The sequence below is a fragment of the Parambassis ranga genome, chromosome 2 (genome assembly GCF_900634625.1).
Source record: "Parambassis ranga chromosome 2, fParRan2.1, whole genome shotgun sequence".
In the NCBI taxonomy this organism is placed as follows: Eukaryota; Metazoa; Chordata; class Actinopteri; family Ambassidae; genus Parambassis; species Parambassis ranga.
In genome coordinates, this window is record NC_041023.1 from 22,829,808 (window position 1) to 22,856,574 (window position 26,767).

Genomic DNA, 26,767 nt, shown 5'->3' on the forward strand with positions numbered 1-26,767 from the left:
CGTTGAGAGCTCTGGCCGACAGAGCCGCCGCCTTATAACACTTGTCAGTGAGGCTGGACTGAAAGCGGTCTGTCTTGGAGGGAAAAGATGAAACCGAGGAGGACAGGGACGTCTTCGGGTGAAGGTGTGTCGCTACCAGCGGCTCAATGGGAGGTATTTGGCGGATGCCGTTAGCCTCCATCCCCTCGCAATCCAACAGGGAGCTCCCCGAGATGGGGTGTTTCTCGCTGTATGGTTTAGCTTTCCACGTAGCCGCTATCTCATCAAGCAGCTCTGGGAAAATTGGCAGCACTTGTTTCCCCGTCTTCTTTGCTTTGGGCAGCTTCTTGCCATCAAAGCGAGACCTGACTTCCTCGGCTTGAACCGTGGGCCACGGGATGTTGAGCCTTACAGCGGCACGTTTGCACATGTCCTGCATGTCGAGATCCAGGGGAGAAAGCGCCGAAGGGATTTCTCCCATCGCGACGCCCGGCTTTGCAGCCCCGCCGGTGACGCTGAAGTTAGTTTCTTCTTCGTCACCGTCTGATAACAGGAGCTCGGAGTCGGCAGACTCTCCCTCCTCGTCATCAGCGTCTCGTCTCGGGTCGACACGGATAAGGCTCTCCCATCCCTCCTCTGACGGGAAACAGGAGTCTGCAGTCTGGTTAACTGCGTCTGCCCAACTCAGCCCGGGCGGCAGCGCTTCAGCCGCCCCACCCGACATATCCACCCCGCCTTGCGGCGAGGCTGTCTCCGACAGCAGTGGGTCACCGCCGGACAAACTAGCCTGGCGAGCTAGCCGTCGGCGGAGCAACTTGCGTGGGAAAGCAGCGCAGTGGATACAATCGTCCGTGGAGGACATAGCCGCCTGCGCGTGAGGTACGCCCAGACATGCTGCACACACGGGGTGAGTGTCCCAGCTAGACATTTTATTGCCGCAGGGGCAAAGCTTTGGGCTTTTCCCGACTTCAGCGGGGTTGTTAGCCGTGGCCATGACTAGCATAGGGTTCAAGGGCGCTAGCGTTAGCTTGTGCAGCTACTGGTTGTGTTCAGGGAAATATGGCTATTTTCCTGGCTAGCCTGTGATGAGGTATCGGCTACCTGCTGTGGGTATTATTAGCGTGAGCTGTATAGTGGTATTGCTACCTACAGACGATGCTAACGCACCCGCTGTTAGCAGAAGTATCGCTACTTCGGCTGTGACAAGTATTGCTACTTGAGGCAAGAGTATTTCTACTTTCACCGATAGCGTGGAATAGTATTTCTACTATTCTTCAGCTGTGAAGCAACCGTGTCGTGTGGGACCAAGCGCCCGGTGACCGAGTTTTCACTCGAATCAGTGGGCAGTTTAGCTAGGCACCCAGTAACACAGTTGTCATCAGGCTTCTGTGAGAAGCGAGAAGAGGTGTTTGAATGGCGACTGAAGCTATGTCAGCCTATTATATAGGAGGAGGGCGGTCCCTCCTGACATAGACGTCACTGATACCAGCCCCAAGGGCTGGTGTAGTGTAATTAAAGCTTCTGTCGGGATCACGCAGGGGGCGTTCTCCCATAGTGAGACACGAAACGAATGCTATGAAAGAGAACTGGCAAATCTCCCTCATGTCCACCTGATTAGTTTTCCTGTCATCACTCACCTCAGCAATAGAACTTCCTCCACTGGCCCTACATGATGGCCCTGCCTCTGACTCACTCTCAGTACCAACCTCAAATATGGAGTAGAGAGATGGAGATAGACTGTGCTTTACTTTTCAATTAACAACCAATATAAGTGAGCTTTAAAATATATTTATCATCAATGAAATAATATCAGCATATTTTGTTTGAGCACAGGGTCTTCTCATCATCTGAGTTTCAAAAAGTTGTTGGGCCATGAACCAAACTCTGCTTAATGCAGATAATACTGAAACACTAAAAATACTAACTTACATAAAATGCATGCCTTTATTTTTACTTGCTTATAAAACTGCTCAATTCACAACAAACCTTGTGGATGTGTTTATAATGATGCACTGCCTCATCTGCTACATCAGTGTTTCCCTGTTCATATAATGCCCCACTGTGTCCTGACGGTCCATCACATGTATTTTATTCTGGCTGATAAGAATAGGAGCAGGTGGCTATGTGCACTGGCTAGGCGAGGCTGAAGCTAGCAGGCTAACAGGGGCTAACCTGGCCTCATTACAATATGGGTTAATGCTGAAAACAACTCTAACTCTCCGTGTCTTTGTTGGGAATCTCCTCATGTCCATTGTGTGTGGGGAGGCAGCAGAAAAGGTAAACAACATGTCATCAGACACATAATACCGTCTACTGTAACTGAAAGTAAACAGTAGCTTCCTCCCAACTTTTCCAAGTTGATTTAACATCAACCTAACCTAATTTTGGAGGTGAGGTTATTCTCTTATGAACCAAGTAGAACGGAGTTTTTTCACGAGCAATCGAAACAGCGTTAGGTGGAGTTTCCTACTCAGTAAATGTGGGGGGGTCCACACGGGCCATTTTAAAATGGGGGGGGGGCATGTCCCCCTCTGATATAATGGTAGCTACGCCTATGACTGGGAGTTGTATTTGTGGCATCTGAGACCAACACAATTCTTTGTTGACTATATGTCCAACAAGTGACAAGATGAACAGAAGGATGTTTTGTTTTTGTAGCCACCTGCCATTTGAAGTGGTGACTCTCTTCACTCTATGTACTCTGAGTGGATTCATGTTCATTTGCTAGACATTTTATAAGGATTGACCCACTTTTTCTGAGCTATCCTTGAAGAGATGCAGCTCTCAGCCCCAGACGTTGCTTCGTATTTGACCTATCATGCATCATGGCACTATGGGTCTGGATAAAACAAAAGTATGCACAGTTATTGGAATCTTTGGTTCCCACATTGTTTCTCAGGCAGCATTTCTATTGATTCTCGCGTAGCAAACACTGTATTAGTCTATTGGAATTGGTGGTATCCAGGCAGCAACCCATCATGCTATTATCCTTCTAACCTCCCACTCAGTGTGGTTGCTTTCCTCCCCTTTGTAATAGTGAACTATGATAAATGTGTCAGCTGCTGTAAAAAAAGCACAATTGGATGTCTCTTTGTTTTGTAATATCCTGCTTACGCAGATTGAGGATCGATGCTGGACAAGACGAAATCTCTGAGTTAAATATGGAATCAATAGTGTTGTTGGAGCGTTGGAAGGCCATCGACCTTGAACACGCTCTGATCTGAGCGTCAGATTAGCCCACTCGGCTGATTGCTTGGTACAGACTCAATTGGAGTGTGAAGAACTCAATATTGCAGAAATGTGATTCATCACACAACAGGCTCTTGAGACTCGGATGCAAAGTCTTCTCCTGGCTGCACCATGTACTGTATGCTACTGCCAGTCTGCATTTCCAGATCTCATTCTTGGCATCTGTCAGACACACCTCATCTTTTTCTGCCAAAAAATAAGAGTCTTCTCTTGCCAGAATTTATTACGCCACACACTTACCACCTCGGATATCTCCTGAATACATAACAGAACAAATCCCAAACAAAGAAATGTCCACTTGTTTGTGTTCATAATAGAAGGGAGGAATAGATTCCAGCTTATTTAAGCCATGTTTTCAACACACTACCAGTTGTTACGTCATGTCCTGTAAAATTGTTTTGGATTGATTATATGAGCTTTTTTATGAGACTAAGGGCCACCCAATAGTTTCAGTATGTCAGTACTCCCTGTCCTGAACTGGGACACAGCTACATATTTGTATTGTGTTATTGATTAACGATGGCTAATTACAGAGATGGAGCTTAAGGCATCATAGTTCTGGAACCACGGGCTAATAAAACGCTAATAAATGCCTGTCACTTGCTAGAAAACACAAAACCAAAAAAATAAGAAATCGTAGAGGATTTTAGCTGATGTGTTTAGCTAGGAAATATACAAACATGCAACTGAAATGTTATGGCACCACTGCCAAACTAAGTGTTCACTCCAGTGTAGACACAGAGGAGTTGGCACATTCTTCCTGCTGATGCTTTTTGAATTATTTCCTGCTGCCTCCACCTTACTGTCCCTGAAGACTCCCTTTTGCAGTTCAGCAACTTATATAAACTTTTGTGCTTTTTACCCTGCTGATGGTTCATCCCACCATACAGTAGCTTTTTGGTATTTTGCACTTTTTTAGTAGCAGACTAAAAATTATAAAGGCACACCTTCCCACAATTCAAAGTCCATGGGGAGCGATTTTCAGCTCTGGTGTGAGTGGGGCCACTCTGTCTCTATTAAAAGGGGAAATTAAAGTAGTTTGCATAAGTACATTAAACATGGAATGAATTCTCTCTTTCTCTGTGATATTTCTATTTTCAGTTCAAACACCCATGTGCAGATCTTTTGTTGCATAAGGTTTTTAGATGAGCAGTGTGGGAGGTGAAGGGGCTGGTATAGGTAGCTGTTCACACACGCAGGATTATGACAAACACAGGATTATGACAAACACCGGATTATGACATCTTAGCTGTTTACACTGTTTTGTATATCACATTCTGTGCCTCCATCTTGGATTGTGTCACAGTGCCTGTGGTTGGGCTAAAACATTCACAAGCCTGCTGAACAGAGCTGTTGATTCCCATCTTTCTCTCTGCAGCTTCACTGTTTGTGAGATAACATTTCATTCCACTTGAACACAGCAGTGTTTGTGTCCCAGTCAAGTTCAAATCTCACTACCCTTTCTCTCCCTCGGACACGCACACATACACTAAAAACAAAATCCTGTTACACTTTGTGGCTACCCCAGCCAGGTGATTTATTGAGTTTGGAGAGAAACCTCTGGCGCCCTCTTGATTTCTGTCTAGATGTGTAAATCCCTTCAGATTCTTCACCCCCTGCTAAACTCAATAACTGGCAGCTTGCAGCCAGCACTGCAATCCCCAAATGTGTTCTCCACTCTTTCACGCAAGAGTGGGTCACTCCCCATCTCACTTTCTTTCTCTTTGTGTGTCAGATGCTGTTTGACTTCAGATGTGCAGGCAGAGGGGACTGAGCCATGTCATGCACATCTTTATTAATGTGCATTTTCTTAGTTTACCTCATCAGTATGAGCTCCTTCATATGTATATTTTTGTATCAGTTAGTGTTTCTCAGAAGATATTAAAACTAATTTATGCACATGTTCCTTGAAAACAAATGAGTGACATCTTCCTTCATTGTTGCAAAGCAGCCAGGGCGCCTGTGTATTGTAGTTGAATACATTCTTTGTTTTGGTTCTTTCTTGCCAGCCTTATGATTTATGTATTTGACTGGAGGCCTGTTGATTAATTTGTAGATGTCTGACTCTGTAATACAAACATCCGTTCATCCAGACTGCTTAGTTTGTGATGGCTGTGGGTAACACAAACATCCAGGCCTCTCCATCTTCCTTCATTACCTCATGGGGCATCCCCAGCTACTGGGATATACAATCCCTCAAGCGAGTCCTCAGCAACTCAAAAGACTTTTTGAAAGGCCTGACCTGGCTCCTCTCAGTGTGGAGCAGCAGTGGTTCTACTTGGAGCCTCTTCTAGATTTCCAAACCTCTTGCCCTGGTGGACATTTCTGATTTCTGATCTTGCTCTCATTATCTAAATTTCTTGACCATAGATGAGAGCTTTGCCTTTTAGCTGAGTTCTCATGTGTATCTTGGTTGATCTCATGGTCTTTTTTTTTATCCACTGCTCATGGTCGAGGACCCTTCTAGGATTAGGGCCTTGTCATAGCCAAGGGCTTCAATGGTCTTGTAATCCTCAAACTTAGACTAGATTTATGCTTCTACTTCAAACCTTTGACTTGTGCTTTCCCAGAAATGTAACTACACATCTCTGTGAATTTGTCCACATATTATCTTGATTTACTTGATAGCATGACGTTTTATCCTTCATGTTTTCACCCGGTGAACTGAGTGTAACACATTGTATTGTAACAGATCATGTAAACACATGATCTGTGTTTCTCAGTGGTCAAACAATCACATAAAATTAGTTTCCATCTATTTCCAGTGATCACGTTCACATCTGAAGTTCTGGAAATAAATATACTTCTTGTGCCCTCCTTAATTTTCAACCACTTCATTGGAGTTCTGTGAGTCCACAAATGTCTAAAAGACGCGGGTTCAGAGTGGATGTGTGGATGTCCAGATGGGGATGAGACAAGAAAAAAATAAACAGAAACTCATCACAGCAGCATAAACACCCCTAGAATATTATTTTAGTGTGTGGATTGTTTGGAAAGGCTATGATGGCAGCTTTGTGTAGGTGTAGCACATGAGCATAAATCCAGCTTTATGCTGTCTGAAGTTAAATACTGGTAATGCAAAAAGGTCTGGTGTGAAGATCTAGAAGACCCCTTCTAACCACCTCTGCAACCAGGCCTGTGAGAAGGGTTCTCTGGTGCAGGCACTCACCTTCAAGGGAAAAAAGGTGGTTAAACAATTTCCTGCTGCCTGTACTGAGTTTATGAGTCTACTTGCTGGGAGTGCCATGGTGCAGTGTTCTCTGGAGACAAGACATCGATCAAGCAACTTTAAGTAATGTCGGGTCCTTGACAACTCTCCTTCATCTTCCCCTCCAACAACTTGGACAATGGAAAGCAGTTTAGCATTCAAGGCTCATTTCCTCCGAAATGTGAATGCATCACAAAAAGCAGAGAGAGAGAGAGAGAGAGAGAGAGACTCCTTGAGAAACTCAATACAGTCAAAATACCTCGGCAGGAAAGTTTGCCTCTATCTTCTGGCTTCCAACTTGGAATCACTTTTGAATCTGTTACAGTTTTTTTGCAAGCATCTCTTTCACACATTTGGTTTTCACTCATAAATATTGATAAATCTGTCCTTCTGTGTGTATGTGGGGCTTTGCTTTTTTGAAGTCACCTAAAACATAGATAAAAAATTGAACAAAATCAATCACCAGTGCAGTTGCTCGTAAATCTTTTTAGCTGCAAGCCTCTAATCCTGAAATGTAATATTCAGCCACTGAAAGCTGTAATCGATGGGGAGAAAACAGGTACCATGAGCAATGATGAGAAGAGTAGCGGAATGGAATGGCACACAAAAGCTGTAAGCCAAAGCTTCCCCAGAATTTAATGCAGTTTTCTTATAGGATATTTTTTGCATTAACTCTCAGCTACATGCTATAAAAATTGAATTCATCCTGCGTTAAACATTTTCTTGAGGAGCCTGCTCAGGCTGTTGGATCTAACCAATCAGAGCAGTCTAGGGTAGTTAGTGTTTCAGTTTTTAGGTGGCTGCAAAAAACTGCAGTAACTCAATAACCACTAGAGGCTGACAAGAAATGCAAGTCAATTAATATAACCCATAAAGCCTTAAAATAAGTGGCTGGCTGTCGGTGCAGGTGTTACCACATGCAGCATATCCCTTTGCCCATATTTGGATTAACCCAGAAGTTAGGTGGAGTCAGGCACTGCATGATGTGAAAGTACACGAGACTTACCACTCCTTAACATCACACAGACAAAGGGATTCCCACTAAACAGTGATGATTGAAAGGCCGTTAAACAAATCATTAGTGTGAACGTTTGCTGACTGCATTTAAAAGACTAACACTTTTATGATGGGCTAACTGCAGCAACATGCTGTCTCATGTGTCTCCAAAACAGTTCAGTGAAATGAAGTGTGGAAAGTATTTAAGTCTGCCTTCATTCTAGAGCCATAATGCCTGTTTAGTGTTTTGTGAGCTGGTGAGTTGTGCTGGACCTGCTTGCATAAAGTTGCCAAGAATTAATTTCATGCAAATGAGGAGCAGACTACCGAAACTTTTCCAGAATGCATTGCATGTTGTTTCACATAGAGAGTACTTGACCATCAGTCACATGATCCTGGAGAAGTGGGGGAGTCTCAAGAAGTCTTTTTGGAGTAAGGAAGTATTTCAGGGTTGTTACTAACTTCTCAAAGCTTTCAGTTAAGAAAAAACATGCAGTTAAGGTTCAGTTCACTTTATTAATTAATTAATTTAATCAATCAATTAATTAAATTAATATTAAATAAAATAAAATATTTGTCACTGGATTTGATTTTTTGATAACTTCTGAACCCCAGCACTCAGCGCCTCCTCTCTGACAGAATTTTGAAGAGTGTTCTCCATCTCCTCAGTGTGAAGCAGCTGTAGGATTGCTGCAGAAATTCTTCATTTATCAAACAGAATGCGCTTTCCAGCTTCCTGGTAAAAGATGCATCTTCCACTTGGAAACAGTTCATCAACCGTACCAGGCGCACAGAAAAGATTAAAAGGAGCTTTCATTTTCTCCTCCATCCCCAGACCTTACCTTGGAGCCAACAGTGTATCGCTGTGCATTGGTAAACAGTAGGAGCCCAGCGTCAGGGTTTCATGCATGTGGGGCTCTCCTTTGAGCTGGGCCCTGTCTTGAAAAACGAAAGGAATTAAGGTGACCACAAGTGGCCAGGCCACCTCTCGGAGGTGGATCTAGCCGGATTGGCTCAAATGTGGCTCAGGTCTGAACGCAAATGCGGCTAGCGAATCTGGTTAGCAACCTGATATTTCCAGTTCACAGGGACAGTGTCTGGGTCGCCTACAAAAGCCGTATGTGAACAACTGTCGAACTACGACAGCTTTGCCCTGAGTTTATTTTCCACAGGGCTACAAAGGAATAAAGTGCTTTTTGAACCCAAAAAAAAAACAAAAGAAAGAAAAAACGCACGAGACATGCGCACACGTGGTTTTACCGCAGCCTGAACAGACTCTGTATATTATGAGGTGCCACCTAGAGGTTTGGAGGACAACAAACAAGCCAGATTAAGCGTGGACATGCGTGTGTGATTTTTGATTTGATTGATTTGAAAATAGGTCTGAATGTATCCAGCTTAAAGGCTACCTGGATTCCTACTCTAGCTGGATTGACTTTCTCCAGTGTGAACGGGTCCTAAGATGAACATTTACACGCTGCACTAAATCTGCACAGTGAAGGAAACATTTAATTGTGTTAACAAGCTCATTGACCGAATTTGACTAATTTGACCAATTTAGCTCATGATTACATATCACTTTAGTGCAGGCGAGATCCTGATACGCAGTGGAAGTGATTGGAGTGCTCATTATTCCCATGTGCAGTGGACTTAGTCATTCCTCAGCCTCCCTCTGTCATCTGACGATGTGCTGATTCACCCTGTTTCATCCACCCAGACATGACACCACGCTGCTCTTTTTTTTTCACCTGCACTTTCTCCTCCTTCTGTCCAAACCTCACTTTGATCTGTCATTGTGTTTTTTTTTCTTTACACCACTTTCACATGCACACAGATAAATTATGCACACACACAAACAGACATGCACATGGCTTATCTTCCACCTGATGCCAGCTCACGTCCATATATGTTAATATGAGAACATGTCTGCCATTTTGAAGCCTGATAATAATCGGTGTGCTATTTTAAGACCCAAGTGCCACTGGTAGTGGGTGGAGGAGGGGGGTTGATGATGAAGGTTGCTGATGTCACTGGTGTTGCCTGGCAACAAATGTGTGTTTCCAGTCGGCAGGGTTTGGCTCCCTCACCAGCAAGCGGTGACGAACAGACCTACAGTACTGTTTTAGGTGTTCCTGTCTCTCTCGCTGACAGATGCTTTGTGCACAGCATAGAGTTATCTCAAAGAGAGTCTTCTTCAAAGCATCAGTCTTGTCAAAGAAATTGTACAATTGACAATTTTCGCCTTTTGGCCTTTTGCACCTGCAGTGTTGACACCAGAGTGGTTTCTACATCCTCCTCTTCTCAGGTGGTCTGTGAAGGGCAGTTTTACCATCTCCTTGAAAACACCACACTGTCACTGTGGAAGGAAAAACAGTTTCTTAACAGCACAGCATACCTTAACGCAAAAAAATAGACTCCAGTAGATTGGATTTTGAGAAATATTAACCTGAAAGCAAAACCTCAACAGGAATTCTATCCCCTGCAAGGCTGATTTAAATCTGAATATATCAGGATCTGCATGATACCTTTGCTTCCCAGTGGTCTTTGGTGCTGCATTAAAGGAAAATGTTCGGTATTCAGATTGTTTAAGAGATGCTGTGATGTCCAGAGTTTATTTTAATGGTATGCTTCCAGTGTATACCATGAGTAAAACCACGAGCTGTGACTCAAGCTTTATTGCCCACCATTAGTGTCTGACCTCACAATTGCTCTTGAAGCTAAGTGAGAGGAAGCCCTTGTGAGCAGGTTTCAAAACCTCAGTAGGGGGAGTGCATTAATGCCTGCGGTTTTGGAGATGTTTGGATGATTACGCACTTTGTAAGTGCTCCTTCCAGGTTCAATCCTGAAGAGACCCAGCGAGACTCTTTCCTGATGTTGGGAGAACACATAATGAAACTGTGTATGTTTGTATGAGCACAAAGGATTGTGGGTGTTCTGATGCAACCAAGACCTCCCTGAAAATCCTCTGACTTGGTTGAATTCCAAGCTTTCCTGGACTTTGGAGCAGAGACATGTGATTTGGTAGGATCAAAGAAATTATGTGATAAAACCAAGGTGGGACTTTCTGGGACTGTTATTTTCACAAGCTGTATAATTTGACAAGTTATAAACTGGATTTTTAAAAAGATCCCACACCCTTTTCCTTTGTATTATTGATATCTCTTCCTCCATATAGACTGATCCCCAGCATCTCCTTTAAAAAAACAAAAAAACAAAAAAAAAACAGGTCCGAATATATCCTTCTCAATAAATTGCCTCTGAATCATGTCTCACTGGTGCCCCTGCTGACATCTGGGAGTCTTGGCTTTGCTCCTCATGTCATTCAACCAAACACCACAAAAAAAAAAAAAAAAAGCTGCTGCTGCTTACGTGGTGTCATTACATTGCTGCAGAGAGAGTAGCGCAGATGTCGTGGCTCCTGTAATTACGTCTTTGAGATCAGTGGTGTCGTATTAGTGTTGCTGCATTGTTTACTGCGAGCTGCTGTCAGCCACTTTCTAACCTGGGAATTCACTTAGCATTCATTCCGTGCCATTGTTACATTTGTCTGGTGAGGTTTTTAGGGAACAACACGGGGTCTTTCATTAGCAAGTTAAGTAGTGAATTTGTATGCATAAACTTAGCTCTGAATGAATGAGCCGAGCTGTCTGAGAAGTGATAAGGGATGCAGAGCTTTTCAGTTGATATAATGAAATTGCCCCTTGAAGAGTTGGAGTCGTAAATGAGATGTGTGCAAGTGTGTGCACGCTATGCCAGATTTCTCATCTCGGCATCATGCCTGTCCTTCTTCATATGTAGGCAGCATCACCAACAATGTTAATGATTGCTGCAGTAAACTCTTACCTCAACGCTTATTTTGTTTCAGCTTGGCTTTCTTTTGCTGAATCAGAAAGGCTTGGCTAATCAACCCATTGGTTTCTACCTGTGTTGGGCTCCTCAGCAGACTGCCAATGAAGGTGTTAGTCAGAACAGACTAAGCCAAACTGCCCCACAAAGAATCCTGGCAGAACTAATCCCTCAAGTTTGTTGTAAGATTTGTTTTGCACTCATACTTGGGCCTCAATGCAGGGAAATATGCGCTCACCTCTCTTAAAAACAAGACACGTTTCGTAGAGGTAAAACATTCCAAAAAAAAAATTTTTGTTCAAACAATCCATTCTCTTTTCTCCCGTCTGCTCTCTTCTTTATCTTTAACATCTTTTAGAATGACCTTGGGTCATTAGACTTTTTTTTTTTAACTCCTGACCAAGTTACCCCAGCAATCGCACACATTACCTGGACAACATCCACCCCTGCTGTGCATATGCATGACATACAGAATGCTTCCTCCAAGCCATTTCTGTCAGCCGTGTTGTTTGCTGCACAAGATGCATTAAGTGCTGTTTGTTTACCTGCTGCTGTAGCAGAGCGTTAGTGTCCTGATGACCTTCCACTAACAGATATGTCTGCTTGACTTGAATAAGAATTCACCTCAAAGTTCTGTTTGTATGTTTGTGCTGGTATCCAAGGTGAACATAAGTACAAGGTAAATGGAAACAGGGTTTTAAAGCCACATTAGTAGGTCAGGAGGCAGGTTTCACCAACACAATTCATATAGAAGCTTTAAAGCTACAATATAGAACTTTTGTCCCCCCTAATGGCCTCTATACACTGTGCTATTTGTAGCAATCTTATAGGACCATTGCATGACACACTCTGTGATGTGGATCTTATAAACAGTGCAGATTGTACCCAACGATGACCCCTTACTAAATCGCAGGTTACAATGTACGTCAATATGCAACGTCATCAGCGTACATAGCTGTCACACTGAGATAGTCATCCTAAATTTCCGACACTGCTAGACATTTATTTAAGATTAAATTTGGTTACAAGACACTGACAGCGAACTTGTCTCACAATGCAATGCAAGAACACACGTTTCAAAGATCAAACAATTCTCCTATAGTGGTTGTCTTTGTTTTCATCTGGGGCCATATGGGCAGTGAATGTAACAGCAGAAACATGATAGATACCCGGTGAATCGGAGATTGTGGTGTAAAAATGAAGTCAGGGGTAAGAAGGTACCATAAATGACAAGAAAACATGTATCATTGGTTCAGTTTGATGATACAATAGTACATATATAATGTTAAAGGATTTTAGCTAATCTCTACGTTCATATCGTGAACTTAGAGATTAGAACTCTCTTTTTGTTTCTACCAATTCCCTCATTCTCAACTTTGATATAATCTTTTTTTAATGTTTAATTCATTGTATGAACTATGTAATTTCAGATGCAGAAGCATTTCACTTGAAACATGAGTGCATCTGTCTCTCCTAGGTTTCCACACTGTAGCTTCAGTGACATGACATTGACATTACCCACCGCTGCCCTTCAGTTAGTGCCGTCTGTCTTTCACATGAGCCCTGCAGGCAGTGTAGAAGAGCTACAGCCTGTTGTTTCATCTGCTTTAGAAAGAGGTGCGAGGGAGAGAATACAGAGAGCAGGATCAGAGAGCCATCTTTGTTTTTCCTCAACAGCAGTTCCCCTCCAAGCTACTGCTGCTGGTAATGAGCACGGCTATTCGATGGCACCACCTCAGCTGAAAAGGTGCCACCATACAACACAAGTATCCTGCTCTTCCAACGCATTCACCAAACAACACCCCCCCCCCCTTCCCAGTCCCATTCATCATGCTCAGAATGCCTCTCGCTGGCTGAGCTCATCTCCAACAGGTCGAAGGAAGATTGATTTGTTTGTGTACAGAGAGAAAGAGAGTGCAGGATGGAAAGGAAAAGACAGAGGTGGGCAAACAGACTAATACCAGTGTGTGTTTTGTGTGCACTCACACTACCAGTCACACAGCATGAAAATGTGTGTTCCCTCGCCTGTCTACCTTTTTTTTCATCACTGCATATTTAATCTCCTCTTCACATTGTGCCCAGAATAGAAGCAGTTCAAGTATTTTGTCACGTTTAGCTCAAGGAACATTTTATCTTGATCCAGAAATGGCACATTTTAGGATTTTCTGAAAAGGTCTCCATATTGAAGTAACGGTAAATAAAACTCACCCTCAATTTTCTGCACATCCCTCAAGCATGTTGATAAGACTTTCAAAATGTCAGACTGTTATATGTTTCCAGACAAACAAAATGTCTTGGAGATGCTTAAATTGCTTTTTTTCTTTAAATGTTTTGAGTGAGCCACGGGGTGTTTGGATGTAAATGGATAACATTTGCTGTGTAATGATCTATTACACGGCCTGAGGAAGGAACCCTGGGAAGTTCTTGGTAAACATCTGACTCAGCTGTTGGACCGTTAGTTTGGCATCTTTCATGTAAACGAGCGCTGAAATGTTTTAGTGATGTAGCTAATTATTATTGATAAATCTTTGCTTCGTAAATGTTTGATTTCATGCCTAAAAAGCTGCACAGTCAGGCTCCGTCTTCCTGTTTGCCTTGTTAAAATGTCAAGGTCCAATTATATTGTCTTTTTTCATTTGAGTTTTGAATTTACAGGCCGGGGTTTGAATCGCCGCCAGCGAGCTCCTGCTGTAAACAGCCAGGTTTAAACACTCCGCTCTCGCTGACACGGTTCAGCGGTTGTGTCAGGTTCTAATCGACATGCAATTCAGTGGAGCTTTTAAAGGGCTCTGACATCGTCCTTCAGGGTCAGACTGACATGCTAAGATACCATTATTGGTTTGTTTATTAAAGTGGGCAGGTAAACATCAATCTTTCAATGCATATTATATAATCTTGTTGTGCTACAGTGTGTTATAGGGCTGCTAAAAAACAGGCACACAAGCTTGTCATGCTGTTTTCATGAAGCCAGATCAATGAGTTCCAGCTAGAAAGAAATAATCCATACACTTTCTTTGTTCTACTATATCAATTATTGTTGGCTTTTAGATATTAGACCATTATAATTAAGTGTTAACTATTGTATCCACTCATAAAGTGTTTTGCTAGTATTGTTAGCAGACAGCCATGCTAAGCTTAGCTAGCTAGCTAGCTGTAATTTAGCTACACTGCATCTGGCATTCTGATAAGTACATTTTAAATGCTAATGAACAGCCAGATAAGCTTTAAAATAAATTGGATGTTGTCATCCGTGTATTAGATTGCCAGCAATTCAGCCACATTAGCTTAATGCTAAAGTTGAGGAAGGTCTAATTTTTTTTTTTTAAGCAACACTCTGCGTTCATGATGCCAGCATACATGTAGAGGCTTTAGTCTTTTTACCTTCTGGAATCCTCCGCTCTGGTGACCTTTAGATATAATGTCTGTTAGTGTTGCAGTGCAATAAGTGAAGGGGGATAACAAAGGACATGGACGGACAACAGGGGGTCTGTCCTCCCTCTGTCGTGACCCTTCTCTCTGACTGAACCAACAGGATAAAATGTCCCCTTTTAGAGCTTTCTTATCATTGGTGCTGAGTGCTGTCAGCGATGAGCTTTGAACCCTGCGGAGAGCGGCTAACTTGTCACTGATGAACGAGGTTGCCGGTTCAGAGGCCGCAGGAGCTGAGTAATGCGTTCACCTCCTCGTATGTTTCCACCTCTTGGCCAACAGCCGCCTCCTGCCCTGGAGAGCCCGTGTCTTTGAAACCTGCTGTGATGAAGTTCTAATCTATAACAGTTTGCACTTGTTTTGACAGGTGTGTAACCCCACTGAAGGCTGTAGCTTTCCCTCAAGGTAAATGACGGTTTTTGCACATCGCCGCTGTTTTGATGGAGCTGTCATTGGCATGATGTGAATATTTTGGCCTTTGCGCATGGTTGGAACACTGTTCATGCTAAACCAATGTTTTTTAGAGGAAGAAAGTACTTTTTTCTTGCATCGATCAAAATTTGTAGTGTTAAAACAAATGCAACTGCATTGAAGTACACATGTCTTTGACATAAGCCTCATTTGACAGCAAATAGCTACAAAACATACACAAAATACTGCTTGGTGCTGCACAGCTATAACACTAAACACCCTCACTTACACTAGCTGCTCAGTTTAGTATGCTGAGTTATGTAAACATTTACACCTCTACAGCTGATAAACAAATGCTTCTCTGCTGTAAAGGTGGACATTTTATCATGGAAGTCTATGGGGATTGACTCGCTTTTGGAGCCAGCTTCCAGTGGCCGGTTTAGGAACTGCAGCTTTTGGCACGTTAGCTTCATTTTTCAGCCCTTGAGGCTACTTCTGGCACCGATAATCCTGTCATAGTATTGTCACAGAAACTGTTGGATGTTGTAATGTTTCTTTATTCATGTGGCTAAATTGATGCACACCCACTGACTGAGAAGGAGGGCTGTTTCTTCCCAGCTTTTACACAGAGGACAGGAACTGATGTCGGGCTGCTGTGCGTCTTCTGATGTAATCTTTCCCACTGAGCTGGATTGATTCTGTTATTCCTTCTCTGGGTGGGCGAGCAGTAGTCAGCCTGCTGTAAATGGAGCATGGCTGTGTGATAAGGTTGAGGGGGGGTGGAGGAGAAGAGCCCACAGGAGCTGTCATAGTTTTGTGTAATGTAGGTTAATGCTGCTTACAGAAGCAACACAATGCTGTACAAACTTTCTGGATCAAGCTGCTGTCAGAGGGTTTTTTATGAGATCCTTCTCTTTGTGTGTCTCCTCAGAAACTGGCTCTGCTGTCACCGCCACTTGTATCGGCCTGGGAAACTCACTGACGCCACCTGCAGGCCAGGCTGGCAAACCAGTTCCAGGCTACAATGGTAAGAAACTTATTGATTAATATCTCAGCTATGCATGCACAAACAAACCTTTCCTAGTTAGATACTGCTATATTTTAATTGCAGACAACAGGACGGAGTAAAACGGAGTAAAGCACATTTTTAGCAGGTGCTCATGATTCCCTGCAGGTGTTCAATCTTTTCACACCTCCAGTTTGCCAGTGGGCGATGCACCACTTCTGAATATGAATTGCTTGCTCTTCTCTTTGCTTCAGTCACAGTGATCGATGATGACATGCAGGAGGTGAAGCCAAGAACCCTGGGAAATATCGTGGTGAGGTAAACCAAGTGCTCAGAGCAGCTTTATCTTTCATCTGGGACCTGCACATTTTAAAATGTTACATAAAGGCATTTTACACACTAATGGAGTTTAGGCTTCCAATTTTTTAGTCATTAAATGTAATGATTCACTCTTGGACATCGTTACAAACTCCAGACCGCACTCATTTCTGTTGCCAGAGTCGGAGAAAGACGTCTGTTTATGTGAGAGGGTTGTCACGGCTAAGTGGACCAGCCATGGCCCCTTTGTGCTGCCTTATCTTCCAGTCTGCTACCGATCTGTTATCACTCTCCAGCTCCACTTTGTGGCTGCTGCTGTGACTCAGAGCCAGAGGGGATTTCCAAGGAATTCACATGTAGAGCTGTGTTACTGTAGAAGCCAGAGAATCTGTGCCCATAAACTACCACCTTTTTACTGCACAAAAACATAACCCAGTAGCATCTTTTTCAAGATTTAGATTTGCATTTTTTTATAATAAATAAACAAAAAATGTATCATTCATTACTAAATAAGACATCATCAACAAAATAGATCCAGTTTACCTTCAGCTTTCCAAAAATCAAGTCTTGTACGTGTAATTTCCTGTTTAAGCTGTGTGTTTCTGAGCTATCCTGTCTGTCCTGTGTGTTTGTTTGGGTGCCTCAGTGTAGGTCAGACAAGGTGAAGCCTCTGTTTGTGTCTCCATATTAAAGCTGCGGGGCACATTTGGCCTGCTTTCCCTTCCTGTTGGCTTACAGTGGCACTGCTGTTATTTTGAAAGTTAAGCATGATATAGTACACCTTATTTTGCAAGTATAATATTTTTTACATGCACAAATTTTGTTTCTCCAAATGAAAATAAATCGGTTATCACTGAAAAACCCTAAATATCTTCACTCCAGAAATGACCTAAAACCCTTAAGAGAGGTTAAATGCATATTTTTCCTTTAAGGCTGCCTTTACCACCGGGTGCTGCTTTGTCACTGTGGCAGAATCAGGACCTGTTCAAACAGCTGTACTTCACTAAGTTTCCTGTAAGTTTTAATCACAATTTCCTCAGATTGTTTATCAGATATTTAACCCTCAATTTGATAGCAAACATACTTTTGTTTGCAGTGTAATCGACTCATTTTAAGACACCAGATTATGATGTAATACAGAAGGCATTGTGGAGTATGTGGTCAGAGGTCGCCATCTAGTGTCAGAAATCATGTGCTGCAGATTCATTGTAAGATGTGAGAGATTAAGCATTGTCTTTCAGGGTTTTTATGACACCATGGACGCCGGTTATGTGGACGATGAGGGCTTTCTTTACATCATGTCCCGCTCTGATGATGTCATCAATGTGGCAGGTCACAGGCTGTCTGCTGGAGCTTTGGAGGAGGTGGGAAAACATTTCCAGAGAATGTGAAGAGTAACACCTCCTTTGCTTTTGTGGTATCACCGTGTGTGTGTGTGTGTTGTTGTTTTGCAGTCTGTGCTGCAGCACTCTGCAGTTGGAGACTGTGCTGTGGTGGGCCTGGAGGACTCTCTGAAGGGTCATGTTCCCCTGGCACTGTGTGTACTCAAGAACGGTAAGGAGTGACCGAGGTGTAGAGGAACATTAAGGTAATATTGCATTTTAATTGTGATTGTGTTTCTCTCCCTTGTTGTGTAGGCGTGCATAAGACTGAAGAGGAGATCACAAATGAGATGGTGAAGCTTGTGAGAGATACCATCGGCCCAGTGGCTGCCTTCAGGAAGGTGCTTTTTGTCCGAGCACTGCCGAAGACGCGCTCCGGAAAGATCCCTCGCTCCTCTTTAGCTAACCTGGTCAACGGCAAGCCCTACAAGGTATGATTATACAATGACAGGCTGCGGGATAAATTCTTCTCCGTCCCCTGTGCAAAGCGTTTACAGCAGCTCAGGTGACATTAAGCTCATTTTCTGCTCTAAATTTGAGCAATGATGGTGCATTAGCAGGCCCGGCTCTCATTACATAGAACTCATGTGGGATTTCATCTCTTCTGTAGTTACTGACTCAGTATTCAGCACGATCAGGTGCACAAGAGGATGATGACAAAGTGAGAAACAGTGCTGTTTTAATGTAGCCTTTGCGGTTACAGATGCTGATGCAAGGTTGCCATGGAAACCTAATTTGATATCATCCTTGTTTGGGCTTTATATCAGTCGCAGAATTAACTAAACAAAACTAAAATGCTTGTGTTTGGTGGCATCTGTGAAATATAGATAAATTAATTTAAATTACACACCCATTGAGTCAGTCTTAAAAGGAGGATTTCTGATCTGAAGATGGAAAAAAAATGTCGCCTCACTTAATTCATGAACATCCATCATCATTCACAATCTATCTATCACAAAAATTGAGGTGACATAGCCAAATATAGAGATTTAACATGGCTTCACCAAATGTTCAAGTGACAACCAACCATAATTATGTCCTGTATGTGTTAGCTGCTAAGATGGTGACTCTTGGCACTTGCTCACAATTGTGACGAGTCAGCTCCCACAGAACAAATAATATGTTAAATATTTCGGTGTGTTAATTTTGACATTTCGCTCGTTTATCTGCACAGATCACTCCAACCATCGAGGACCCGGAGGTGTTCAAAGACGTCGAACAGCAGGTGGAAAAAGCACTCGGACACAGCAGAGGCTGAACTCATCTGCAGGAAAACAGGTTGGACAAAAATCCTGGACACAAACTCATCCCGTCTGAGTGTGTGTGAAAGACGATTATGATTTTTACCCATAGATGAAAGTAGACATTTGTGATTATTTGTAATATTGAGACTTCATAATTTACCAAGACCACTTCCACTAGTTTTTTTTATTGACAATGAAAATTTGTTTGCTCACCACTTAGTTTAGACCAAAGTACAAGAAGTAATAAATAAAAAAAATGGACACAAAATAAAATGATTCATTGTCCGTGCAAATCGAGGATGTAAAAACAAATTAAAAGTCGCCCGTCGGAAATAACTAAAAGACAGAAAACCAGGGTCGTACACGTACAGTAGGTCACCCCGTAAACTCCGACAGAAACAAAGAGTCAACACTTACACCGAATGGAAGTCACAGCAAGCAGGTTTTTTTTTTATCACCTCACTTCAACATGGTCATATACACTCTACACACACTATGAGCTAAAAGCGGTCTGTCTTTCAGTTATTTCATCTGTGTCTGAGGGGTGGAGGAGAAGGCCAGCTCGGCTGAAAGTGTGTAGTTCGTGTTGATGCGTCGCCTGACAGAACATACAGTACAACAAGTGACGGCTTCTTCTTCTTCTTTTTATCTATTTGTTTTTTTTTTGTTCTCTGAGAGGAAGTTTTGTGCAACTTCAGAGAGCAACAGCGTCTCTTGTTTTTGTCCTTGGCTACTGAATAGTCCGTTATGTCAATGTATGAAAGTGCTTGTCGTGTTCTTCCAGTGCGTCGACGCGTCCTCTGAAAAAGGATGATGGGCTCAGAGTGGATTTTTTTTTGTATGTATGTATTTCACCACTAGAGGGCAGGTTTCTCCACACAACATCCAGAATCTCTTCCTCTCTATATATATGAACAGCACAGCTTCATCATTTTTAGCACAATGAAAAAATAAAACCATATGTTCAAAATGATCCAGAGGGACAGGGGCAATAATGGTTTTTAAGAGCAGCATATATTCATCTATGGTCCACTAAATGAGGTGGCAGGGATATTTTTTTGCACAAACTCTGAATATCTTTTTTATACATAGATGTGTGTGTGTGTATATATATATATATATATATATATATATATATAATAAAAATGGCATATTTATATTAATTTACAGATAACCTACACATCTCCTGTAGAAGAAATACACAGTACATTATGCTTTGACAAGTTACTGTACATGTAAAAGGTAAAAATGGTGACAGCCTGCAGGAGAGTTTAGCACCGGCATCTGGTGCCCAGGTGTATAGGAGAGATGGGGGAAGGGGGAGGAGGGTGAGGGTGAGGGTGGGGGAGTTGGGTTAGAGAGGAGAGCAGGGCTTCTTGGCAGTGCGTGTCATCTGATGCTCCTCATCCCCTGCTCCTCAGCAGGTTGGCCCATCCAGCAGCTCCGCTAATTAATTCAGAACTGTACCTGTAGGAGAAATGGAGCGAGCAGGTTTTAATAAGAAGCGTGCAATCCTGAGATGGCTCAGATTTTTTACAGTAAGGGAACTTAAGAGCAACAAACTCTTTGATTTACAGCTGTAAGAGCAGCATTAGGCTATTAGCTGCCAGCTTCACAGCACAGAGCAATATAAATGTTTACGTAGTGCACAAAATATATACATTTTAGGTAATGTTATATATATTTTGCCAGAGGGATTTCCAGTGTATAATTGCAAACACATTATGTATTTTTGAATGTCTGACTTTATGTATCGAAGTAATCCTGTAAAAACCTTTATAAATGTAACGTTGAGGATTCTGGATTCAGCCGAACTCTGCTCTGTATTCCCCTCTGTGTGCTCAGACCTTTTCCCGGTGCATGTTGGACTCCGGCAGGGCTGCCCTCTGTCACTGGTTGAAGGCAACAACATCATCTGCAAAAAGCAGAGATGAAATTCTGTGGTTCCCAAACCAGACCCCCTCCAGCCTCTGACTGTGCCTAGATATTCTGTTCATAATTTTTATGGACAGAATATCTAGGCACAGTCAGAGGCTGGAGGGGGTCTGGTTTGGGAACCACAGAATTTCATCTCTGCTTTTTGCAGATGATGTTGTTGCCTTCATTGAACCAGGGCCTTCAGTGTGACACGGCCTCCAAGTCTGAGGCCATGGTTCTTGACCGGGAAAAAATGGCGTGTTCTCCCAGGGTTAGAGGAGAGCTCCTGCCCCAAGTGGAAGAGTTTATGTATCTCAGGGTCTCGTTTATGAGTGAGGGAAGGATGGAGCGTGGGCTTGATAGGTGGATTGGTGCAGCTTCTGCTTTAATGCAGTCGATGCACTGGTCCGTTGCCGGTCAATCTACATTCCTACTCTCACCTATGGTCTTGAGCTCTGGGTAGTGACCGAAAGAATGAGATCGCGAATACAAGTGGCTGAAATGAGTTTCCTTTGAAGGGTGGCTGGGTGCTACCTTAGCGATAGGGTGAGGAGCTCGGAGTAGAGCCGCTGCTCCTCCACATTAAGAGGAGCCAGCTGAGGTCGCTCGGGCATTTGTTCCGGATGCCTCCTGGACGCCTCCCTGAGGAGGTGTTCCGGGCATGTCCCACCGGGGGGAGACCCCGGGGGGAGACCCAGGATGTGGTGGAGAGACTATGTCTCTCAGCCGTTCTTACTGCACACAGAGGCTTAGATGGGTGTACTCTTGGGAGCCTGATCTAAAAGCCAGTGCTCAGTTTTACTCTCTCGTGGGTCCGTTCTGGATGCTTTTGGTGTTTCTGAGGCAGTCAGCAGCACTTTTACATGCTGCCTGCTGCTGCTAGATTTCAAACCATAACAACATGGTGGCTCTTTTAGAAACCTTCTCACAAGTTTTTACATGCACAAAAATTAGCACTGATGTTTTATGTGCATCTTTTGAAAGCTTTTAGATATGTTTTTGGATAATTTATAGGAGTAAAAGTTTTGAGGGAATGTTTCTACAGTCTTAAAAACACATCATAGTCAGACAGATTGTCAAAGCAAAGAACATACTTTGGTGAAGTTTTTCTTTGCACCTGCCAGTACAAAGGAAATGGCTGGAAACGAAACAAGGCTGAGCTCATGTTGTAATCTGTAAGGTGTGGAAAATGCTCACATGGGCTATTTTAGGAGCCTAAAACATGTAAATGAACTTCTGTCATGTGTGAGAACGTGAACTGTTTGAAGCAGACTTCTGACGCTTTGAGTGCAGCTGACTCATCCTTTGTGTTGGACAGACTTTAAAGGAGAAGACCTCATCACACAGCTACCTGGCAAAGACGCAGCAGAAGCTCGCCAAACGTTCTTTATCTGGAGTAAAACAATTGTCCCTCTCCTCTTTAATCCAGTGTCAGTGCTTCTGAAGAAAATCTGTGTGTTTGACAGAGTCTGTGTTGTGTTACATACAGCGTACAGTTTAAGGTCCCACTCTTCCTCCTCTCAGCAGGAATAGGTTCTCACCGTGGAGCTGTCCAGCCGCTGCACCGCAGATGCAGGTCCGACTGTAGGTGGAGACAGTGAGAGAGAGGACCTTTTAGTCTCAGCATTAAGTGTATATATATACATTTTAAACATGGGCCCAGAGGGAGGAGACATTCTTCAACACAAAATCAGACATTCATCCTTCACAGTGACAAGCAAACACAACAGCGATTAATTGTAGCGTCACCCTCAGAGGAGAAAACCACGGGTCACTCAAAGGAAGTGTCTAAATGTTATTTGAGTGTGTATGTGGACGTCACAGACCAGGGAGCACAGAGAAGAGACAGAGAGGGACACAGGAACGCTGCTTCACCGTAAGTGGGGGGACATCTTTGTTAGAGGAGAACGCTGGCCAAAAAAATAATAATCACTGCATCTGGATGGTTCCAGACATGTATAACAACCCAAGAAGCATGATGTTAAAGGTGGTAATACACTCTGCATCCTTTTAGAGAACAGTTCTGGTTTATTGTATTTGTTAACAGTGTGGTAAAAATCATGACGGTGTGGACATTCTCAGACATCTTCTATTCAAACCTACAATTCCAAGACAGTTGGTCTTATTTTGTAGTTTTGTCCATTGTTCGTATTTTTTATTTGTAATTTATTTGCTGAGATCTGTGAAATCTGTTCACCCAACAAAGATATTTGTCCTCTGGCCTGCATCTGGAGGTTTTCCGGCGAGTGGCTGGGGTTTGGGAGATATAAGATAAGATTTCTTCATTCTCTCCATCATAATGGAGCAAGATGGTGCTTGGCGATCATCTAAAAAAAAAAAAACCTCAATGATAAAACTTATGTATCGGCCATTTCAGTTGCATTGAGTATAATTACGGTAAACAGCACAGGATCAAATCTAATTATGTGTGGTCCCTCTAAACTACTCTGTAAAACTGCAGCGATGCAACTTTGTTCACAAATCTCAGCGATTCATTATACAAGAAGTGACTGAGAATCCATGTTGTGATAAACCGGAACTGTTCTTTAATGTCAGCCTGTTTCAGCCAGTGTCCTCTTTTAACAGCAGAGGGATGAGCAATGACAAACTGTCAGTATTAGTCAGACGGACATCACTCTTCACCTGTGTAAACCGCTCAGACAACTCAGCTCAGCTGCTTCACTACTGCACTCAAGGGTTACATCAGCAAGCATGGGTCCTAATCCATAACTTGACCCCCTCCCTTTTTTTTTTTTTTTAAACTGCCAGGGCGACGAGACAACTATTTTGCATCTGTGCAAAACAACACCCTCAAATGTCAGAGAGATTACAGAGTAGAAGAGAAAGAGAAGAGAGGCGAGGGCGAGAGACCACAGAGAAAAAAAGGAGAGGTACAGCCGGACAGTGTGAAGAGGAGGGAGGAAATGTAGAAGAAGAAAACACGCAGGGCCAACAAGCCCGAGCCTTCAGAGGGGCATAGCTGACCTTGAAACCAATCCAAATACATGTCGTCAGGACTGTCATCCAGCGCCTCATAGAGGACTGCAGAGCAGCCGTCAGAGAGAACAAGAGACACAGTCAGAATGCTCCTCACCTGCTCTCAGGTGTGCTGCTTTCATAACCTTTGTGTTGTTGTTGTTGTTGAAAGCTGCGAGTGAGAAATACTAATTTCCAGAGTGCGTGGACGAGCACTTACCCTCGGGGGGCAGCCTTCGGGAGTGACCAGACGTTGCTGTGAGACGGAATCCAGCAGGGAGTGTCTCTGCTGATCCGGGCATCATACTGATACCGTGGATGTCCCGTGGAGGGAACTGCCGCCGCCACGAGGGCCCTCGGAAGTCTTTGTCGTCACACTGATGGACAGGAAACAGAATCATGTTACGCCTGCAGCTAGAGCTCATACATACACTAGTGGTATTTGAAATGGGAACAAATGCCAATTATACCCTTTCCTACAGCAGACAGGTAGTGTTTATATTTTGACCAGGAGCTGCAGATGTCCAACCCGTGCAGCAACCTTTGGGGCTGAGACACAAAGCCCCAAAACTGCAGTTCACCCTGCAGCCTCTCCAACAGTGAGCCAATCCCCATAGACTCCCATGTTAAAATATCCAACCCCTCTGGCGCTCCACCTCTTTGCAGGTATTTGGAGTTAAAGCCAGAGTATGATGCTGTCAGAGCACCTTTCAGAGGGTTAAAACAGCTCCTCAGTAACCTACAGGTGACGTCACATAAGCCTCATCAACAGTTATATACTGTCCATGGTCCACAGTCAGTCAGGACAGTGTGCTGTGACTTTGGCTAAATTTTTACTTGTAAATAAGGGTGGATTCATACACCAGCTCATGTCAGCACTGTAGCAGCAGCAGCTCAGTGGTAGAGCAGGGTTGTCCAATAACCAGAAGGTTGGTGGTTCGATCCCGCACTCACTGGTGTGTGTGGCGCTACTTGCTGGTCATTGTATGACACTGCTTGGCAGCAGCCTTAAGCAATTTCCCTTCTGGGATTATTAAAGTATAAGAAGAATTTATACATGACTGAGCCTGGGTGAACCCATGTTTGTCTCTTTCCTTGCACACCTATTCAACAACTCTAAGCCACAAAATCCAGCCTCCTGTTATCAAACAGAACGTGTGAATCGAAGACACGAAATTAAGAGATCAAACAAACTAGCCCTCTGTTTATACTAAGTGTCTGTGTCACCCAAAGCAATGCAACAAAAAGGGCTGCCAACCTCTGATATTGTTTTTGGACCTGATGATTGACGTCTTGTCGATGAATTTTACACTCATGAAATTTATCACAACGCACAGATATGAGCCAGTGAATGACCGTGTGCAGGAAGTTTGCACATACTCACAGTAAGAACAAAGGGCTGTCAACCTGTCCTCCTCCGGCAGTTTCATAGTCGTTAGCCAGTCGTTAGACACACCTGGCCCAGTCAGCCAGAACATCACAGGTAAGTATGGAAACATTTAGTGCTATTGTTTGTAAGTTTTACCCAGACCCACCCACTGAGGTCTGCAACCACATATAAACCATGTTTCCCCACCAAACAGTTAGAACTGATGAAGCTGCTTGGATGAGCAGCGAAACGTCTTCTAGAAAACTCTACAAGTCCAGACGCCTTGCTTCAATCTTCTCTACGTATGATGACCTGGATGACTGAGAATCTTCATCAACACAGACCGTGTGATTGTTCCACTGAAATGTTCTGACCTTCCACCTCACTGTGATCATCCTGTGTGTGCTGCTCACCTCATCCAGCCTCCTGTCTGTGCCCAGCGCCAGCAGATTATTGTACTCTCGCTCCAGAATCTGACGTGCCTGAAGGAGAGAGAGAGGAAGAGGGAAAAAAAAAATATCACAACGCATTCTAATTTTCACCAGGCCGGCTATTTTTATCAGCCGGGTAACGGAGGCAGCTGACACGTTATTTGTGCTGCATATCCATTTTAGTATAGATGAGATAAGCAGTGAAAATTCACAGGGCAAGCTGCCAGGGTGACAGTTGGCAAATCTGCATGTTCTGATTTAGCTTTTGAAGGCTGATAACATTCCTCTATTTTTGGAATGAAGCTGGTGACAAAGGATATTTCTGCCCATAATCCACACCTTTAAATTTGGTGATCCAGTGCCAAAAAAATGGGATTCAGATGTAATGGAGATGCTGTTATCAAACATTTACTCTAAATTCACTCTCTTTGAATCGAAAAGAGATGTTTATCATGCATATGTAAACAGAAGCCATCTTTTAATACGTCTGTTACAGCCACATTTTTTCTGTTTCTTTTCCAAGAGTTTAAATTAAGGCAACTAGAGTCAAGGATACTTGTTTGAAGAAGCCACTCCCCCGAGTAGCAGTTGCCTCGATTCAAACTCTTGGAAATTACTATGAGCTGGATGAATGAGAGCATCCACAGCCACATTATTTATGAATTTAATATTGTAGAGTCTGAACCACCAAGGTAACCTGATACAGAGCAAAGGACTGAATGGCCCCTGTGCTCATCCCAAAGTGAGCGACTGAGTTAACCTTGTGTTTGTGTGATTGACTCTGTGGTAACTGTGGTGTATGTGAGAGTGAGTAACCATCACAACAGACAAAGTGCACACGCAAATGAGCTGAGTTAACCTCGGCTGAGTCACTATATAGTGTCTTAGCTAGTGATGAGGCTTGTGTAGCTGGCAGAGATCAAGACACCTTACGACAGTAATGACAAAAAAATCACAGGTAGCGTCTGAACATGTTTTTCTGATGAGTTCACTACATTGTGTCCTA

At 43.3% G+C, this 26,767-nt stretch overlaps 2 protein-coding genes across 4 annotated transcripts in view; one reads left to right on the forward strand and one right to left on the reverse strand.

The window, feature by feature from the left end:
• acss3 (acyl-CoA synthetase short chain family member 3) overlaps positions 1-19,928 on the forward strand; it is a 38,918-nt gene extending 18,990 nt beyond the window's left edge. Inside the window, exons 10-16 of the mRNA XM_028400820.1 lie at positions 16,050-16,145; positions 16,379-16,442; positions 17,375-17,456; positions 17,684-17,806; positions 17,897-17,996; positions 18,080-18,255; positions 18,999-19,928. Coding sequence (XP_028256621.1) covers positions 16,050-16,145; positions 16,379-16,442; positions 17,375-17,456; positions 17,684-17,806; positions 17,897-17,996; positions 18,080-18,255; positions 18,999-19,082 — 725 coding nt within the window. The 3' untranslated portion in view covers positions 19,083-19,928. The remainder of the gene's footprint in view (positions 1-16,049; positions 16,146-16,378; positions 16,443-17,374; positions 17,457-17,683; positions 17,807-17,896; positions 17,997-18,079; positions 18,256-18,998) is intronic.
• A 293-nt stretch (positions 19,929-20,221) lies between these two features.
• Positions 20,222-26,767, reverse strand: part of ppfia2 (PTPRF interacting protein alpha 2) — a 31,833-nt gene continuing 25,287 nt past the window's right edge. For 2 of the 3 annotated variants that reach the window (XM_028424973.1, XM_028424955.1), the window contains 4 exons: positions 25,744-25,812; positions 24,182-24,338; positions 22,473-22,567; positions 20,222-20,535 (listed from right to left, as the gene is read on the reverse strand). In XM_028424973.1, the coding sequence (XP_028280774.1) occupies positions 22,506-22,567; positions 24,182-24,338; positions 25,744-25,812 (288 nt within the window). In that variant the 3' untranslated portion in view covers positions 20,222-20,535; positions 22,473-22,505. The remainder of the gene's footprint in view (positions 20,536-22,472; positions 22,568-24,181; positions 24,339-25,743; positions 25,813-26,767) is intronic. The other variant, XM_028424963.1, reaches the window with a different exon arrangement.